General features: G+C 40.8%; 1 protein-coding gene across 1 annotated transcript in view; it reads right to left on the bottom strand.

The window, feature by feature from the left end:
* Window positions 1–12,254, bottom strand: part of SMARCC1 (SWI/SNF related, matrix associated, actin dependent regulator of chromatin subfamily c member 1) — a 94,507-nt gene that overhangs the window by 17,738 nt on the left and 64,515 nt on the right. The window contains exons 23-26 of the mRNA XM_059818570.1: window positions 10,604–10,718; window positions 9,552–9,706; window positions 4,086–4,220; window positions 13–271 (exon numbers count right to left, since the gene is read on the bottom strand). Coding sequence (XP_059674553.1) covers window positions 13–271; window positions 4,086–4,220; window positions 9,552–9,706; window positions 10,604–10,718 — 664 coding nt within the window. The remainder of the gene's footprint in view (window positions 1–12; window positions 272–4,085; window positions 4,221–9,551; window positions 9,707–10,603; window positions 10,719–12,254) is intronic.

Raw genomic sequence — 12,254 nt, 5'->3', positions numbered from 1 at the left:
TCCAACTCTTACCTGGCTGTGGTGGGTGAGGTGGTGGCATTTGGTGGTGCATCATAGGGTACGGCGGGGGCTGCTGATGAGGCAGTAAGCCTGGATGCGCTGGTGCCCCAAGGGGGTTCATCCCAGGCCCACTGGAGTGCTGGTGAGACTGCTGTGGATTTTGACTGTGCTGCTGCTCCATTTGCTGACGAGCCCTTAATTCAGCGTATTTCAGCTGTTCCATGTGAAAATTCTGGCGTTCTGTCAGCAACTGTTGTCTCTGCTGCTCTAACTATGTCAAAAAAAGGGGAAAAAAGGCAAAGTGAAGAAAATAGTTAAGAACTACACAATTAAAACATGTTTCTGCAAATCAAACACCTATCCTATTGACAGGCTTCTGTCTGATTTGCAGCAGGTTTTGGTAAAGGGTCCAGGCCAGTTTCCAGCTGGAACAGATGAACTTGCCTTGTTTTGTCCTAAAAAAATCTCTCAGTAATACAACTAACACATTACTCAGTAAGAATGGTGCAGAGCACTCAGCCTTAACACAATTCCAGAAGAAACTGTGCATTTTTCTCTCAATCTCCTGCATGTTGGAATGAGAGGAACAGGAAACTGAAGAGATTTTCTAGGGAAGGACCAAAAGCAGAATATGCGTGCAATAGCACAAGGTCAGTGATTACAAGCAGGATCCTACTCCGTACCATTATTTTAAACGTAGGACCTGGACATCATGATATCCAGGCAGCTATGATTTGCACTATTAAGAGTATTATGTAAAAAACCTCATGTAATTTATGCCAATTAACATAAAATAGGCTACTTAGTTTAATTATGAAGCCATGTAGAGAGCAAGCAAGCCCAAAATGAAAAGACAAAGAAGCTACAGAAAATGTTTCTTAATATTGGGCATTTGTATGAGTGATTGCTGTCCTGGTTAAGGAAGCGTATGTCATTTGACTTATTTAAGAAATCGTAACGCATTTCTACATCTATCATTCTTAAGCAATTGGACACATGGATTTGTGTGACTAGTTTACAAATATTTAATGAGTATTTTAAGATATACTCCATAATTTATCTGAAAAGCAGGTTGCCAAGGAGACTTCCACCTAGCAGAAGTGCTCCAAAAATCCCAAAGCTCCATCAATACTTTGTGTTAGCAGTTCGACTGCTGACAAAGCATGGATGAGAACAGAATACTACAGAGCACGCATTCACCAACAGAACCAGATGGGGACAGAGCCTAATGAATAATACATACTCCTTGTTGGGGGCTGGTTTTCTGCATGTAGGGACTACAATGGGATTATTCATGCTGCCATGACTCCTTTTCCTTGACCAATCTAATACGTTAGCGGGAAGAACTTGATAAAATGAAGAGACACGTACACCAATGGTGTAATGGTGCATGTGTGTAAACAGATTCCGTAGGTGGCAGGCAGTTCAGACAAGAACTACTGCAAATGACCTGAAACAAAGGCTTAGGCAAGAAGTATGGCTACACCGTACTTTTTATAGTCTTTTATATTCCTGCTTTGCTCTCTTCATGGTACTCTATCCTGCTACCGTTTAAAAAAAAAAGTCTTCACAAGCATTCCCAAACAGCATCCAGTGTCTGAAAATAGACCTTGTACTTTGGAAAACCAGTGAAAACTTCTCTTCTACACATTCCCTCCCCTTAGAACAAGAGAAGACAGTCGGACAGAGGAAAAAGGCAAATAAACACAAGTTATAACACAAGCTGGTCTTAAAGCTGATGCAGAGCCCAAAACATCTGGTTCTGTACTAGATTCTTATATTTGTTGTAATCATTTTAAAAGCAGGTTTACGGACACAACCTGCAGTTGCACCCCCAGATTAGCATTAAGACAACTGGTAGTAACACATTTTGTGGTGGGCAGTCTATCAGTAATTTGCATTTACTCTTCAACTCTCAAAACTCAGTAATACCTGCAGCGGATGTCAGGCAAGAGTGAGGCTAGGCACCCTAATGAAGGTCAGCACGCATCAGTCTGCCACACAATCTCTTATACAACCCAATTCATGAAATCAGCCAAATTTTAAGGCACGTAGTCATGAATATCACACTCTTGACAATCTTCAAATCTGCAACAGCACGGTTTTGCACTGTTGCAAAGTGATTCACAGTTAGAAGGGACTATAACAAGCATTTAATGTATACTTCTACAATAACCATCATTGTACCTCAATTTCATCTTCAGCACGTAACTCCTCCCTAAACAAAAACGGGTAAAGAAAACATTCATGTGCTATTACAAATTCTGAGTCAACCAGGCTCCCACCAATAGGATCCCTGGTCAGGCACAGAGTTGGCAGCACTGAAATTACTTTAGCTTAAAGACTGAAGTGAGTTTTGCCTAAAATCTAACACCCTCCAGTCTGCAGCACAGATTTCTTTCAACACTTAGAATCGCCTTACCTTTACGGTAAGAAAAAGCCAGTGCAGCAAATAAGGACGTATGTATAGTGTGCAATGGTGCTAAGGAAGTTTTTCACTTTAATTATTCCACTAAATATACACAATGACAGGTGAAAAGACCAAATTTATCTACCAAGAAGCCAAGGGAAAAATTTGTATGGACATTTTTAAAAAAGAAAATGTTATATGCCTCGGAATGGAAAAAAACCCCTGTCACTCGAAGAATATATCCCTCCAAGAAAGAAATCTACAGAGAACCTTTTCACAATAGTTAGGTCCATTTCTTGAGCTGCCAATCAGTGTCAGAGGCAAACACTGCACTGAAATGGTTGAGGATGCTGAGCAATCTAGAAATTCTTGCTGACATTCTGCTACAACAAAAGACCAGAGTTTGTCAAACTCTATCAATGTGATTAACGCCGAAGTGAGGATGTAAACTCCATTAAATTCACACGGTAGGGCAAATGTGAAAATCCCTAGAATTCTGAGTCGATATCTTCAAGACATCTAGAGTAATCGCCTATTGACAAAAATAAGGAAGCTACTCAACAGGAAAAAAATTAAAAAAATGAACACACTCTGATAAAAATGAAGTTTTGAGTCATCTTTACAGTAGCTGGAGAGAAACTGCTTCTCTGAAAGCCTGTTGCACTACCTATGAAAGAACAGCTCGTAATTGATGCGTAATCCAGCCACTGATAGGCAGAGACAGCATCTGTTCCACGTCACACCCTGATTTTCGGGATACACAAGTCTCCAGCAAAGTGTCACTACAATATACATGCAGCTCTACTTGGGACGCACCGTATATATGCTCTCTTAGTGTCACTACCTTCTTCAGCTAGCTAGACCTCAATCAAGACCTGTGTCCTGGCTTAGAGCCTCACTAGATTGAGGACAGAAACTAAGAACCTTCTTGCTTAGCTTGCCCAGCTCCTCCTCCTCATCAGTCACACTTCATCGTTAGATTCGTCAGTTCAGCTTTGCTCCATTTTGATACTTTTCTGGTCCCTACGAGCAACTACCTTTTCCCATCTCCTGACATCAATGCTTCCTTCCCTTCTCTTGAAGCTGCTGTTGCCCTCTCCAGCTCAGGCAAATCCCTCATCACAGAACGAGAAGCTGTTACTCCTGAGCACGTATCCTTCTGCTACTGCATCTCACTTTGAGGACCTTCCCAAGAGCTACTGAGAATGCCCTCCAAAAAAGCTGAACTACATGCTTAAAACCAAATCTCCAGGCTGAACTGGGTCAGGAAGGAAAGGCAGACGTACTGGTTTCCCTTCCCTTAGGGAAGTAAGGTTTCATTTCACCCTCTTTACAGGGAAAAGCCATTTGTATGTCAGATATCATTCATGCGATAAGGCCTACGTAAAGGCTCAGGACCAGTTCCACATTCGTGCTTAGATGACAGGAGTAAGGATTAGGAAGGAAATCTAGGATACCACCAGTTTGCTGCTTATGGTAAAAAGACGACGCTGGATAAAGAACGAGAGGGCTCAAACGCTGCTGTAGGGGGTAATTAGGAATTCTAGCTGAAGTAGAAAGACGTGCGTAAAGGTGAGAAACAGCTGAAGTTGCTAGTTTTCCAGCTGTTAGCATACACAGATCTTTGCAGTGACTGATTTAATGCAGAATTTCAGATTAGTACCCCCCTACTTACTGCCTCTTTCTCTCTGTCCATAATGGTTTCCAGCTCCTCAAAATGGCGAAGTTTTATCTCCAGCTTCTTCATCTGCGTTTCCACCAAAAGGGCGACCAGGGACTTGATCTTTCTTTCTTCCACTGCTGCTAGGTGCTGAGGAGAAAACACAGGTTTTTGCTTTACATGCACTTCACAAAATAAAGTGCTTTGAAGGAACAAATAAGCCAAGTACATCTGCATCTAGCTTTAGCCATCCTATTCCCACTTCTGGACAGAAAACAGGGCACTAGATTATCAATCTTAGGCTCGGAACCAAAAGCCCTTGGAAGATTATTAAGCTTTTAATAGGTGTCAAGTTTTAATACAAGAGGTATTGTGGATGCTCATTCCTCATAAGCAATCCAGCTTTGCCTCGAAGCCCTCTGAGCGCTGTGCAACAGAGAGCACTTTCAGTGGAAATGCAAATGAGGGAGCAAGGGTACGTTCTACCGAGTCAGCTGTAGGTCATCCAAAAAGCTTTCACCCAAAGCACACACAGGAGGCTTTTACCTGGAACGGCCCACAAAAACAGCGAGATGACTCTTGCATGCCTTTGCCATTAAAGTATTTTTTGCTCAAGTAAACGAGAAGCTATGCATCGAGTTAAGCATATTCCCATTACATGCAGCACCACACCACTAAACCATAAGCTTTCTCCGCGCAGCAGTTCCACCTCGGGCTAGGGAGAGCTTGCAGAGAAATCTCTACACAGATATTAGAAGAAACTGTTAAAAAAAAATCTGTTTCCTTTTATAACCAGGTTGCACAGTATTCCTATTGCAGAAGAAAGCTGAAGGCAAAGCTGTATTTAAACTGCAAAAGCGAACTGCAGAAAAAGGCAAATAGATTCTTTGCAAGGCTTTAGCTTTACCCCATTTGCATATACCCACTTATACATAAATGATACAGGATATATTTAACCGTATATATATGTGATATATGAGACCGCCTATGAAAGTGTTTCACATTTTCCAAGTGTGAAAGGCGTGTTAATGATACTTTCTACCAGCTTTTGTTAAAAGCCTGCTGTTCAAAATGAAAATACACTCAAAACACCCATCATGCTTGGGAGTTTCTGTATTAACAGTCAAAGGATGTTTCCTGACCACAGCGTCCAAGCAAAGCCTTACTGACACATCCAAGAATTGAGGGGGAAAGAGGGTTGGCTTTCAAGAAGGGAAAGGTGAGGGCCGAGGGGAAGAAGGAAAAAAGAAAAAGCTGGATCTCATCCAGCTCAAGCTGCAAACAGAGACTCATATTTAGCAAGCTGTGCCCCAAACCTTGGCTCAGAACTGGGAGAAATACTGAGCTGGAGAAAAGAAGCATTATAAAACTCCCTGGTAATCCTAATAATAAACAGAATTTCTCAAAAACATATGATATTGTTTCCATCACTAATACGTTGTGTCGTTTGACAGCATTCACCTCCAGTAACCCACCAGCAATGAAGCAAGTCTGCAGTAAATCTAGATAACACACATTCAAGACTCTCACTAAGTTTAATTTTAAATCAGGTACAGTTTGAGAGAACCAGAGTGATCCCCCAAGTTCATCTAACAGCACGCCACTGTGAAATTCAAGTGGGCTACTCAGTTAAATACTGACCAAACAGTGGTGCGCACATTTGAAATAAAGTAACCGAATGGCTGACAGAACTGGGAAATTTAACATCAATTAACACTGTTTAGTAAAACAAACTCATTTGTATGAAAAGTCAGAGTGACAGAAGTACCTTTATTGATACACACAGCCTTCTGACAGTCGTTTTGCCTTGCTTGATGTGTGCAATTTTAGTAATGAATCCAGATTAACATAAAATCAGCAAGGCACATGATTAGGTAAAAGACAGGTCTCAAAATATGCATTAGAAAGGAAATCATCATTGAAGTTCTTCCTGAAGAGACCCAAAGAGACCGCTCCTTAGCCTGGCATTACCCAGTGCTTTCACATGGATAAAGAACAAGTCGTTACTGACTCCACGCAGTTGACAGAAAACCAGTAAGGCAAAATTAATAGCGATTTAAAATGCCTGATAAGGTGGATGCAGCAATGCTTTTAAGTCATAAATAAGCAAAAAGGAGGATGGTATGTGACATTATCCTGGGACACAGCAATTCTGAACAACCTGAGCATCACTAAGCAAGGTGGACCTGGCCTCTGGCTGAGAGCCGATACAGAACAACGCTTTGGTTTACTATTTAAACAGGGGAGTCCTAAACACAAGTATAGCCATGAGTGCCTGTGCGCCTGGGCTTGTGCCTGTTGCCACAATACTGACACTAGTTTTGCTGCTCAGAAATTGTATTTCTGGGTAAATATTGATAAACTTGGGAGGAATCACAAGACTAGCTACTGACCCAGCACACACACATATTACAGGCAGTCTCACAGAACCTAGCCCATTCCCTGATCTTTCTAAACCCAGCTTTAGTTGTGAAATTAGCTAATCACAGCAAGAGCATGAGTGTGACAGCTGGTATAGACAACTGTAAAACTAATCCACAAGAGACCTCTGGAAAATGGATAGCATCCTAGCACCATCTCACTGGAACACTGTGCTGAAGTCTTCTCATTCACATGCAAGAGGTTAGCTGAAATTGCAACAGGCAGAGAAAAATTACTCCTTCTGCCTTCCCTCTTTCTATTTTTTTTGAGAGGAGACTAGATGCTTCACCTAGCTTTTGTTTGCCAGGCCAAGAGGGGTTAAGACTGTCTTTCATGGATGAAACAGAAGCAATAAAGGTGGCAGATAACTTAGAACTATCTAAATTAAGGCACACAATGGGAAAAACGAAGTCCTGTCATGCACACATTCAAGCATGAGATGAAAAAGGTCCTACAGTGAGTTTCTAGAGCAGCAGCAAAACGGAACCAATTAACGACTTAATCTGATTTGCCTATAAACAGAAGAGGGGATATAGCTACCTGCAAAAAGAAGAAACACGATTTTAGCAGCAGGGTCCATTCTATTCCTGAATTTTACATTTCTAAATACCTACAACACATGAAAAAAGAGGTTGATAACCGAAGGTTTTTTAATTCAGTAGGCAAAGGACAGTGCTGCAATGGTACAATGGTTAGTGGTTGAAGCGTATCAGACTAGGAATAAAGCTTAACAGCAAAGTTTACCACCCATGGAAAAAACTTACAGACAATTACAGGAAGTTTTGCATCACTGGCAGTTTTGATATCAGTGTCTTCTAGAAAAGATGTATTCAATCACAACTACCTCAAAACAGAAATTCAGAGAAGTCATGGGATCAGTGTTACGCAGGAGGTCAAATTACGACCACAACAGTCCTTCTTGGCAGTGGAAGTGATGGATCAAGAGCTACAGCAGAAGCTCTGCAGCTCAATCACAACTGGACAAAAGCTAACAGCAATCTGCAGGAGAAAGGACATTTTCTATCAAGTGCTACTTACGCACAGAAAGGAAAAAATAGCTTACATTGATTTGGGAATCTGAGAAGAAAACGAGGAAAAGGGACTTAAATAATTCCAATATTGTTTGTACAGAAGCCATAACCTGTAAAAACACATTTTAAACTGTTGCTCCATTCGACATGCAGGAATATAGACTCTCACCCCTAAACACACACATTCACTGGATATCATTTCTCAAATAAGTGGCTTCACCAATAAGCTGTCCTATCTCAAAAGAACAAAAAACTTCAAGCACCTGCCTTTAACCCCTCTTTCTCCTTAGAAGTCAACTGCAATATTCCTCTGAGATAAAAGCACAAGGAAAACAACTTTGTAACAGCTCTTCATATGACCAGGTCTTCAGTTTATTACGAAGAATTTAATTACTCTCTCAGACAAGACACAGCTCACTGAAAGCCTTAATATTGTCTGGGTTTTTAAGTGCAAATGGAAAGAGAAATCCCTGTTGAACTTGAATTCTACTCTGAAGTGTGAACATCCTAATTACAATATATTATTTCCTGTATTATAAAGCTAAAATTCTTCTAGAATATTATTATTACCATAATGAAAACTGCCATTAGCCAAGTCCCTTCTCCCTCTAGCACTCATTATCACCAAAGAAAGGAAAGTAGGTGATCATCTTTATTTGGAGCAAGTAGCCTTCCATAAAATAGAGATTAAATTTCATGCCTCCATATATATATGCAGAGTTTTTTTTCAACTTGGCTGAAAATACCTGTAAGTCTGATGAACTGAAAGTAAGTTACTCTCAGTAAGAGATGTTGGTGCTTGGAGCACCACAGGTTCAGATGCAGACAGGCAAAGTGATGCACAAGGGAGCCAGTTCGGACTCTGCACTTCACCGAAATAACGAACCTGAAGTTCGCCCGCCAAGTGGGATTCCACACAGCTGGGGTGCCTAGGTCTGACGCTAAGCAACACTGAATTCATGCAACTTGTGATTTTATAACCTGGCTTGAAAGGTAGTAACTAAAAATATCCTCAGATCTCATGGGTTCATAAAGGAGGGACTGTATCATCATGGTAACACCTATCATCACACTATCCTCAATATATATGATGCGGTTGGGAAAGAAAGTCTAAAGTTAAAGTTACAAGAGTCAAAGATCAAGACTGCAAGAGTTGGTATGACACATGCAACACCTCATTATGTCTGCCATTATGTCCTGGAAATCTGTCAGGAAATAAACACCATCCACGCTTTGCTTTTGGTATTTATAAATAGGTGACAAGGAACATGGCACTACATCCAAGAGCGATTAAGAAACCCAAACTACAACTTGAATCCAAAAAAATACGGAAAGAGAAAACAGTTTTTGAAAAAGATATTCTGAAAGAAGCGAAGGCAGCCTGGTTCCTGCAAAAAGAAAATGAAAGACAACATGCAATTACTAATTATAGGGTAAAGAAAAGCTATTAGATAGGACACTGATTCAAACCACAGCTCATTAGGAGACTACAGACAAACAGAGAAGTTTAATGATAGAAAGACAAGGAGGTACTTTGAACAGACACACAGTACATCTTAACACAAAAATCATTAAGTTGCCTATAAAAAATTGTAATGCTAGAATTGAACATGGCATTGTTTTTACAAAGAGTCCAAGCACAGAAGGCTGGTGTGAAGTCCACAGAACAGCCGGTGGCACAGCAAAAAAGGCAACATAAGGGTTTTGTCACCCAGACCTATGCCCTCAGCATTACAGCCAGACCTATCGAGCCGAGAAAAGTCTTTCCAAAAAATGACAAACACATTTTGGGGCTATTTCATAGAGATGTTGATCGACTTCATAATCATAAAAGTAGCTGCCTAAATTAAAATTGTACACTATTTCGCTTAGGAGTCCACGCAGAAGAAATTCAAGAAGGCGCTTGTGCTCCTTCAAGGTATTACAGACTAGAACATGAAATCACACAGATCTGGAACAAAGGACCATTTTAAGAAGAGTTCTAATGTGAACTGGAAACCAAGCCAATGGATATTTGTACAAAACAAACCTTTGCTTTGGTGGCAGCTGAGGCAAGGGCAGCAGCTGCAGCTGTAGCTACGTTTCCTTCCGAGATTTCATGTTCCACTTTCTTCTTCCCAGCCTCGTTTTCTTTGTCTTTGCTTGCATCAACGTTCTCCTTGTTCTCTTCTGCCTCCTTTTCTTCTGGAAGAGATTTACCGCCAAGCCTGTTACGCGCACTCTCCCCTTGTTAACAGTATCGCATCAGGACAGAAATTGCATTCCGCACACTGCTATTAATCAAACTAATTCATCCACGCACTGTCACGTTCCTACGTTACAGTACTGCTACTTGTCCAAATGCTGACAGGGGAACAATTCTAGTCTAAGAGGATCTGATCCAACAAATTGGGCAACTTTAAATGCTTTTAGTTTCCATTCTGTCAATTCATCTTCTGCCATCAGCTTACTCTCATCAGAACAATTTCAGCTGCATTTCCCAATCAACTTCATTATTACATCTGCTCTTGTATGTAAATCTGAAGATGGCTTGTTCTACCCAGTGCTAAAATACTGATTGTAAGATCCAGGAAAAAATTATATAATCCATGTGGTACACGGGGAATGTGTTAAAAATAAAGAAGAAGAATCGTATCTTACGTAGAAAAAACCCAGTACTCCTCAGCCTGTCAAACTAAAGGCTCTGCACCACTTCACAGGGAAACTAAGCTAACATTAACTTCTCAGGGTAGAAGTCAGCAGTCCCATTGCTTTGCTTCACAAACGATCAAATGGCACGCGATACAGGCAAAAGAAAATAATTTATATGACCTACACGCACTTTGCTACTGCAATTTCTTCACCCAGTCACTACACACAGTGACAGAAAGCTCAGCTGACATCTAAAATGAGTTCAAGAAAGAATTTAGTGCCTGAGCTTTGCAGTGAAATTAAACTAGAATATTTACTACTGAACCATGAAGCAGCCTGATGTGCAAGAGGAAATATTTCTGCCACAGTTGAGTTTATAGTCTATTCCAACCACTTTAGAGGAAGACTATTAAAGCGAACACAGCTTGTGGAACAGCTGGGAACCATTACCTGGCTTGGTGTCTGCAGTCACTTCACTATCTTGCTCTTTTTCTGGATTTCTCTCATTTTCTCCTTCTTGTACTTTATCACCTTCCTCAATTTCACTCTCTGCTTTGTTTTCAACCTAAATGGGATGAAACATGGTTTGAAGAATGAGAGCTATAGAAAACATTCACCATTAACTTCCTTTATAGGTTTCAAATTAATTCACTATCATAAAGGAAGAGATTAAATTTTAAAGGTCAACTGCTACTTAAGCCTATTTTGACAATCGTAACCAAAATCTGAATAAACAAACTAACTGCTATCCTGGACAAGGTCTATCAGATTCAGTAACCCAGGCCAAACGCTTCATCTGAAGGTACAAGAAATCCTGAACGAAGATGACAGATAAGAACATATGCTGCCTGCCATGCTGCCCCCATTTACTCCAGTAATTTGTGCCTAAGTTTTACATCCTTTCCAGTGGCTGCCATGTTAACAGTTTATACAGTATTTGCCTATCCATGGATCTCCAAATTCCGCAAAACTCGTGGTCACAACAGCATCCTGTGCCAATAAATGCTACAATTGAATTACGTGTTACAGGAAGGTGCTTCTGTCCAGGAACAGAGAGCAATGTGTGCAAAATGGAAGTAAAATAAAAATATTTCCTGTTAACATCTAGGTGCCTTAACATTAATGAAATCAGCAGCAGCTTCGTGCTTAACACTGGGAGCATCATTTTTGCCTTGGAAATACTCCAAACTGACCTGCATGTTCCTCATTTATCCTGCTCTACAGAGCAATGCATCTTTTCAAGCTGTGACCATGTCTTCTACACTTACATCTACCGAAGTGTACCTGACTATTTACCAGAAAGGCAGCAAAAGAACTACCTGAAAACAGAGTGAGAGGTAACATCAAGACTACACTCAGCAGCCATTAGGTTAAGTTTTATTTCATTCATTTGACAAAGGCGGCAACACAGAAATATCATCTGTTGCTGCAGACTCAGTAAGCGCTTACCACCATTTGCCTAGTGGGGCGATGTTCTAATTCCAGGATATTAGTTTAATTTCAGTTTAGGTCTGAAACAATCACAGCCAGTGTGATTATTGTAGATTACCTGGAAAGAGGCACTGTGTTTGTAGACATGGGGTTATGAAAAAGCTCCAAACAACTGCATTCTTGTAGGCACTATCAACAGGTTGAAGGAATTAATTTCTAAATATCTCATGGGCAAGATGCATCATACCTAACATCAAGAGTACACAATACACACATCTATAACCAAGATTTAGCCCAGACTTCTTGCAAAGAGGAGTTTTATCGACCAGCTCAGCTATGGGCACCTTCATTTAGTCAGCCAGATGTCATCCTCCCACATCCACTAAGCTGCACGTGATCGTACAGACCAGATACGTAACTCCCACTGTCACTGGAGAGCTGCAATGCAGCTGGGGCAATAGTTTCATTCAGGTTCTCTGTTCAGCTCCACACAACTCACCCATTTCCTGGAAAGCCCTGATCTGTCTGACCTTGTCAGAACCGAAAGCTGCATTCAACTTTGGGAAGGCAATTTGTCACAAGACAAACTTTCCTAGAGCAAGACTTCAAGGCGATGCTTGCTTTACACCACTATAAGTCATGAACACTAACATACCAATGTCCTTCTGCA

This window comes from Gavia stellata, chromosome 6, assembly GCF_030936135.1.
Source record: "Gavia stellata isolate bGavSte3 chromosome 6, bGavSte3.hap2, whole genome shotgun sequence".
Classification (NCBI taxonomy): domain Eukaryota; kingdom Metazoa; phylum Chordata; class Aves; order Gaviiformes; family Gaviidae; genus Gavia; species Gavia stellata.
The sequence above is the reverse complement of the archived record's forward strand: the minus strand, read 5'-3'. Positions and strand labels throughout refer to the sequence as shown.